Below are 8,009 nucleotides of genomic sequence, written 5' to 3'. Positions count from 1 at the left end.
GTTAAAAAACAGCAATATTTTGTGGTCTAGAGGTAAATGATTATTACTCTTGAAGTACTTACACACGGTGTCCTTGGTCATTGCAGGATGCGAAGGCTCACTGGGTTCTCCAAAACCAGCCTTGTTCTCAGCAGTTACTCTGAATTCATACTCGACCCCTTCACTCAGGCCTTGCACCTTGAAGCGTAGGTCTGGGACCGTTCTTTTAGAAGCCCTGACCCACCTCATTCCTCGCTTCTCTTTCCTTTCTACGAGGTATCCCCTAATGTCACTGCCTCCATCCTGCACTGGTCTATTCCATGAAATGGTAACAGAGTTCCTACTGACGTTATCAATTTCTGGGGTTGAGGGTGGGCCTGGTGGACCTGAGAGTAGAAGATGGTTGTCATTGTTAGTGATGAAAATATAACATTACAGAAACAGTAAGGCTATGATGACCACCTTGAAACATGCGTAATATTGACTGAACTTACGGTAACTGTCGACCAGTTTGACTGGACCAGACAGACTTGAGTCTCCAATGCCATACTGGTTGACAGCAGACACCCTGAAGATGTACTCGTTCCCTTTGATCAATTTGGTGCTTACACATCTGCAATCCATGACATTTTCAGCCAGCTTGGTCCACTGCAGGCGACTGGTCTCTCGCTTCTCAAGGATGTAAGACTTGATGGCGCAGCCTCCATCCTCCTCTGGTGGAAGCCAGGTAAGGGTGCACTTTTCAGCGGAAATATTACTGGCCTCAATTGGGCCCGGCGGTCCGGGAACATCTAGAACCTTCACTTTGACGTGTTCTTCTTTGATTCCGAACGGGTTGCTGGCAGTGATGGTGTACTCGCCGGTGTTCTTCCTGCTGGCGTACTTGATGGCCACGGTGGAGGAGGTTGGAGTGCTGGTTATTGTGACAATGTCTGAGTTCTTTAGCTCACGACCGGCCTTTGACCAAACAGCAGTAGGGGGAGGTTTACCGACAATCTTGGAAGCGGAGACCACGATTGTGTCTCCTGCCCGGACTGATACGCCATCTTTCATGTTTGGGTCAATGGTGATGCTTGGGGGTTCTGAGAAATTAGGTGATGCAAGACATTACATTGTGAGCTGGGGAAAAAAAATAAAATAATTCTTTCAAAATCATCTTACCATACTCATCCTTGCAAGTTAGCAGATCGGTCTTTTCTGAGGGAACACTAATAGCACCAGCAGAGTTCTTGGCCCTGACTTGGAACTGATACTGGCCTCCCTCTGTCAGGTCTGTGACGGTGAAGGCGCATCCTTGAATGTTGACGTGGTTCGCCTTCATCCAGGCCTTACCTCCAGCCTTTAGCTTCTCTACCATATAGCCAGTCAATTTGTAGCCGCCATCATATTTGGGTGGAGTCCAAATCAGTGTGACTGAAGTCCTGGTGACATTAATGACATCAGGCTTGCCAGGTGGATCTAACAGAAAACAAAGACATCGTTGTAGTCTTGTGTTGCGATACATGAAGAAGAAATTGTTGCCTTGGTATCTCCAAAACTCACCAATGGGATCCAGAGCAACAACAGCCTCAGTAGCTCTGCTGGCCTTCCCAAGACCGGCCATGTTCATGGCCATCACCCTGAACTCATATTCCAGTCCCTCAATCAGACCTGTGACCCTGCACTCCCGCACTCTCAGAGGAGTCTTGCTGGCTCGCTTCCACATCAGACTGTTCCTCTCCTTAAACTCCACATGATAGCCTGCACACAATCACATTGTCAGCTTTGCATTACGGATTTCAGCTTTACAACCGAGGTTGTGATAGCAGTCAGTTACCTGTAATTGGGGAGCCGCCAGTGTCTTTTGGATCAGCCCAGGTTAGGATGGCTGACTCGTGGCGGATGCTCATTATCTCTGGAGGTGCAGGTGCCTCTGGGACATCTGGGGGTGGCAGAAGAAGAGATGTTTTTCAACTGGCTTAACCACGCAATGGGATTTTGTTTCCGTCTTGGATACTCACTGAAAGGATGCTGTGCAATGACCGCATTTGACCTCAGGTGCTCTCCAATTCCGTATTTGTTCTCAGCGAACACTCTGAAAATGTACTCCACTCCATCGTGGAGACGTATGACTCTCATGGTGGTTTTCTGGATTGCCGAAGCCACCGTGGCCCACTTGTTGTCTGTTGTCCTCCTTTTCTCTACAATGTAGTTGGACACCTCTGCACCACCATCATCTTTGGGTGGCCCCCATTCCAGGGTGATGCCATCGGCTGTGATCTCATCAAACTTGATGGGTCCAGTGCAGATACCTGGTTTTCCCACAACCTTGAGCTGCAACTTACAGTCCTTGGAGCCCAAGCTGTTCTTGACATTGATGGTGTAGGCATCAGCATCTCCTCTCTGGCAGTCTCTGATCAGGAGAGTGGTGATGCCCTGGGATGCCTCAACGCACATCCGTCCGGTGTCGCCAAGCGCCACGTCGCCTTTCTTCCACGTGGCAGTGGGATACGGCACACCGCTGATGGGAATGTTGATGCGGACGGTAGAGCCCTCCTTCACCACGTAGCGACCATCATGTAGACAGCTCAGGTTGCAGTCAGGAAGCACTGGAAAGCAAATGTGTTGGCACGTTGAGGAAACTGATGCAACAGATAGTGTTACCCAGCTATATTACAGATTATTAAGCAATCCTTTTTTTGTGTTTTTACATTTTACAGACAAGTCAAAATGTAGAGTTGCACTCGTTCAGTGTCGTACCAAGTTGTGCCACAACAGCCTATTCAGCACTAAACTACTGGAAGAGATGCAGCGTAATTAACAGCAAAAAGTAGAGGACGCTTCAGTCTATAGTACATGCTCTGTTTTTTCCCCACAGAGTAGAGAGGATGTATGCCTGTGAGTATTGTTATACAGACAGATACACAGATAGACAGCTCGCTAGCAAGCTAGCGTGAGAGATAGATAGATAGATAGATAGATAGATAGATAGATAGATAGATAGATAGATAGATAGATAGATAGATAGATAGATAGATAGATAGATAGATAGATAGATAGATAGATTGATAGATAGATAGATAGATAGATAGAGATCGATAGATCGATCACGTGAGGGAAATTAAGTACAGTATGCTCTGTTTGTATGTGTTGCTGCTCTGTGTATGTTGAAGTAGCAGTTGTTTGAAGGTTAATAACAATGACGCTAAAATCTGTGGGTAAAACAATTTAAAAAAATAATTCTTTTATCCGTCTTTCTTTGTCGCAGATTTTCACCTACTGGTGTTGGGTCTGGAATTTATCGTTTGCGATAAATGGCTGTTTACTGTCAAATCGTGAAACTAGGTTGCAGTCATGGGTTCTTACCAAACTGGTCCTTGGCAACAGCCGCGATCTCAGTGGGTGGCCCTTCTCCAGATTCATTTAGTGCCTTGACTCTGAACAAGTACTCCTTGCTCTCTGTGAGCTCACCAACTGTCAGTGAGGTGTTTCTGCCCTTGGAGATCTGCTTCCATAGCTCGCCTTCGTTCTGGTCCACGATGTAGGCACTGATGTGACTGCCACCATCACTGACGGGCTTTTTCCAGGCCAGAGTGATAGAATCCTTGGTGGTCTTCTTGGCCTTCAAGTCCATCACTGGACCAGGTTGTTCTGGAGGGGCAACAAGTAGAGCATTACAACTGAGAATGACTGTTGTGTCAGTAATAAGCAGAAAATTGGATTCAAGGATTTATTTATTTTTTTTACTGTCAATGCAGAATAATTGATCGAAAAAAATGTTTCTTTCAGTCCAGTAACAAACAACACACTGATTGCAAAAATAAAAATGAAGAAATTAAAATTGGCCAATGCATACCTGAAGCTCGGACACTGCCGGCAGTCTCACAACCTTCTCCAATCCCATAAGCGTTCTCGGCCAGAACTCTGAAGCAGTAGGCCTGTCCCGCCTCCAGGTTGGGAATTCTGTACGAGTTCTTGTGACACTCAGTCGACACACAGGTCCAGGCCTTCCTCTCTGCCAGGCGCTTTTCTACAATGTAGCTCTTGACTGGAATGCCGCCATCGATCAGTGGGGCATCCCAGGTGATGCAGGCGTGGTTTAAGGAGGTCTCCTTTACAGTCAGGTTCTGAGGAGGTCCAGGAGAATCTACAGTGGAGGAGTGGGGTAGCGGTATCAGAAGTCATATGCCTCAACAGCTTCAGCTAACTCAACTAATAGGTCAAAGTGGGGTCTCAGTTTCAAGCCGTAGTGAGGGGCTTTATTATGTGGTATTATTTAAAAAAAATGCACACCTACTGTATACAGTGCGCCAATAAAACAAACCTAATAAACTAATGACTCCTACCAACCTTAGCTTTGGGCCAATTAAAAGCTCTGATATGGTTGTGACGTCACATAAATCTAACATCCCTAAATGATTAAAGTAATTTTTCAAGAAAAAAAGACATGTTTTTTCCAGATTTTAATCCTATTTTTTGGGGGTGAATACAGTTGTATTTTTCAGTATAAAAAACATAATATTATGCTAATAAAGTTGCATTTATTAAATTTACTTGTAAATTAGAATTTTTTTTTTACCCCTCCTTGTTAAACGTTGATGTCAAAATAATACGACTTTATGGAAAAAAGTATTTTTTCTCATAAGAATTCAACTTTTTGTTCTCTTATTTTTCTTAAAAAAACATTTGTTATGGTGACACAATGGCTTTTTCCCCCTTAAAGTTTAATTCCTATGGCATTTACGTAGTTAGGGTTAGGTCTGTTTAGACTCCCAATCATCCAGGTCATGCTAAACCGCAAAAACTGAATCAAGTCAACTGGACTCTTCTTGGTTGTCGAAAAGTAACAACCAAGAAGAGTCCAGTTTCCTCGATTAAACTTTTGTACATAATTTAAGTTTGGAAAAATTATGCCCCTGTAAGTAGTCCCTGGACCCAAAAAGTGAAATTATTCTTTGCTTGGTCTTTTAAGAGAAAGTGGGACAGTCGAAACATTGAAATTTGCTATCTTACCGAGGACCTTGACCACGATGGTGTAACTCTTGGAACCGCTGCTGTTCTCCAGCGTCAGAACATATTTGCCAGCGTCGTATCTGTTAATGTCTTCAACCATGAGCAGGGTGTCCCACTCGGATGTCTTGATCAGGACGCCGGTTCTCTCCTGCAGGTTGCAGTCCACCTTGCTCCACATCACTTTAGGTGCCGGGCGCCCTCTTAGAGGGACGTAGAGCCTCATGGTAACACCCGCGCGGAGAACCAGCGCTTTCCTCAGGTCGGCATCCAGCTCAGCTTCCGGAGGGACTGCAAGAACCACAGATTATTCATTTGTTCAGACTTGACTTCTCTGTTAAGTGTACAGTGAACCCCCGCCACATCGTGGTTAATCTTTCTCGCTGCTCCAGCCAATGTTCCCTCTAAGCTGCGCGCCTGCGCAATCGCGCACTGCTAGCACATACTCAGCCCACAAGAAAATCTATGCTTCGCAAAAAATAAATAAATTCAGGACTCCTGTGGTTAAAGCATTTTCATTTCAAATGGGCCAAATCAATTATATTAAAAGTTAACCAATGAAAATTGCTGCTGTAATTTGGTTCTTTAAATAAGCCATGCAACTTGCTATGATCCAAGGTTTTGAACAGGTGTCATACTGGTGTGTGGCCTCAGCGGGCACATCTGATGTTACTCACAGTGGTCCTCAGTGCGCTCAAGGAGCTTGTGTGTCTGCCCAGACACATGAAAAATTAGAAGGAACATTGGCTCCAGCTATACATTGAATATTTTTAAGATATTGTTTTTTTAATGGGTTTTAAAATGGGTGGTTTGCGTCAGGAAATCATGTGAACATTGTTGTACCTGAAAGAGGTCAATGAACAAAAGTTCATGAACTCGTTCATATTTTGGGCCAATGTGAACTGAACGTAGTGTATTTCTGCCTGATGAACTGAATTGTAAACATGCTCACTCTGTCATCTCTGAGTGGTTTTTGAACAGAAGTTCATTTTCGTTCAAGAGTGCCAGGTTTCGTTAGGCCTGGTACACACGTAAGGTTTTTTAAAATTTTCTTATCAGTGACAGACCCCACGTATAAAGACAAAAAAGTCTTAAAGTTCGTTATTCTCTGCGAAAACGCGGTTCCAGCCAGACCTATGTGACAAGTGTATTGTTTCACCAAATTTCCATGTTTCGCGACTGTTTGTAACGATACCTTAGCAATTAGCACGCATCTTCGCCTATCCACTCCTCATCCTCCCTTCATGATACTTTTGTAAGAAGCATGGTAACATGGTAGGAAGTGTAGGTTATTCGCTACCATAGAGGCGATGATCAGTGACTTACAATTCATTGACACAGAACGCAAAGAAAACTTTCACCTCCGTAGCTTGGCAACCGGTTGGCGTAATAAAATAGCGTGCACCAAGCAGCTGTTCAAACTGGATGCCCCGTAATGTCAGACGCTGGATTTCCCCCCCCCCCAATATCTGGAACAATCAGTGTTACAGCCGTAACGAGTCAACGTTCAGTAATTTCCGTAACAAAATACGGACATTCCATAACATTTGGCAGGTCTGAATATAATAGCGACAACATTCCAAAAACAAGTTAGTAGGGTCATCAGCAGTGTAAAGTTTAATATGAGTAATTTTAAAAGCATCAGGCACCAGTTGTCAGCATCTGCTGCTAAGCTTTTTGTATGCACAATGATTTTGTTCCCCCATATGCAACTACTGGGTCACAGGCATGTGTAATCTCACTCAAGCCTATATATTGGCGTTATAAACAAATGTTGAAAGTACTAGATAAAAAGACATGGGACTATCATCACTGTAATATTCTGGAAAAAATATAATCTTCTCAATTTCAACAACTTCTTATTTTTCTCTGATGCATGCTTGATGTTTAAAATTATTAAAATCTTGCACCATCCCCTCTCAGAGGATGGTTGGTGTATCCTTGCAGTGTCAAGAGGACCAGAGCATCCACTAGAGGTAACTGGGCACCACAGTTCAGGAAGACTTCGTTTGGTCAATCTGCTTTCTTGGTTAAATCTGATCCAAGTCCGAGACCGAATACGGTTTTAAGTATTGTTGTATGCTCTGTTTGTATGTGTTGCTGCGTGTGTGTTAAAGTATGATTTTGAAGGTTTAGAATTACCGTAACATTGATGCTAATTTCCATTTATGTCCATGGCCTTTCATGTTATACTGTATGTTAACGGACTATTAATATTATATGGTTTGGGTCGACCGTGATAAACGGGGGTTCACTGTAAAGAGGAACATACTGAGGATGTCCTTGGCCGTGTGGTTCCCAGGGACTTCGCTCGGCTCGCTATAGCCAATCTTGTTGACAGCAAAGACTCGGAACTGGTACTCTGTGCCTTCCATCAGGCCTGTCACCAAGAACTTGGTGGCCTGGAGCTTCTTGGGGACATTGCATTTGGTCCAGTTTTCCGCAGTGGCCAGTTTGCACTCCACCAGGTAGCCGATGATCTCGCAACCGCCGTCGTACGCTGGCTTGGTCCAGCTCAGGCTGATGGAGCTCCTGGTGGAATCCACCACCTTGGGGAAGGCGGGTGGGCCAGGGGGGTCTGGCAAACACAGACATTGAGTAATGACACCACCTGATACTTCATACAATATCTCACAAAGGTGAGCATGCCCCTCACATTTCCTTGTTTTGATGGGACAACACTGAATAAATTACACTTTGCTACAATTTAAGGAAGTCAGCTTGTATCACAGTCTACATTTACTGTACCCTCAAAGTATGTCAACACACAGCCATCCATCCATCCATTTTCCGTACTGTTTAATCTCACCAGGGTCGCGGGTATGCTTGATTTTATCCCAGATGACTCTGGGCAAGAGGTGGGGTACACCCTGAACTGGTTGCCAGCCCATCGCAGGGCGTATACTGTATAAACAAACAACCATTCACACTGACACCTATGCGCAACTTAAGTCTTTAATTAACCTACCATGCATGTTTTAGGGATGTGTGTGGAAGGAAACCAGAGCACCCGGAGAAAACCCACACAGGCACGGGGAGAA

General features: G+C 44.5%; 1 protein-coding gene across 1 annotated transcript in view; it reads right to left on the bottom strand.

Annotated features, from left to right (window-relative positions):
- Positions 1-8,009, bottom strand: part of ttn.2 (titin, tandem duplicate 2) — a 256,838-nt gene that overhangs the window by 49,484 nt on the left and 199,345 nt on the right. Inside the window, exons 204-213 of the mRNA XM_061692635.1 lie at positions 7,241-7,546; positions 4,972-5,259; positions 3,815-4,105; positions 3,325-3,609; positions 1,980-2,567; positions 1,796-1,900; positions 1,522-1,719; positions 1,141-1,437; positions 474-1,061; positions 63-365 (exon numbers count right to left, since the gene is read on the bottom strand). Of these exons, the coding sequence (XP_061548619.1) occupies positions 63-365; positions 474-1,061; positions 1,141-1,437; positions 1,522-1,719; positions 1,796-1,900; positions 1,980-2,567; positions 3,325-3,609; positions 3,815-4,105; positions 4,972-5,259; positions 7,241-7,546 (3,249 nt within the window). The remainder of the gene's footprint in view (positions 1-62; positions 366-473; positions 1,062-1,140; positions 1,438-1,521; positions 1,720-1,795; positions 1,901-1,979; positions 2,568-3,324; positions 3,610-3,814; positions 4,106-4,971; positions 5,260-7,240; positions 7,547-8,009) is intronic.

The sequence above is a fragment of the Phycodurus eques genome, chromosome 12 (assembly GCF_024500275.1).
Source record: "Phycodurus eques isolate BA_2022a chromosome 12, UOR_Pequ_1.1, whole genome shotgun sequence".
NCBI lineage: Eukaryota > Metazoa > Chordata > Actinopteri > Syngnathiformes > Syngnathidae > Phycodurus > Phycodurus eques.
Note: the sequence above shows the minus strand (reverse complement) of the source record. Positions and strands in the feature narration are given on the sequence as shown.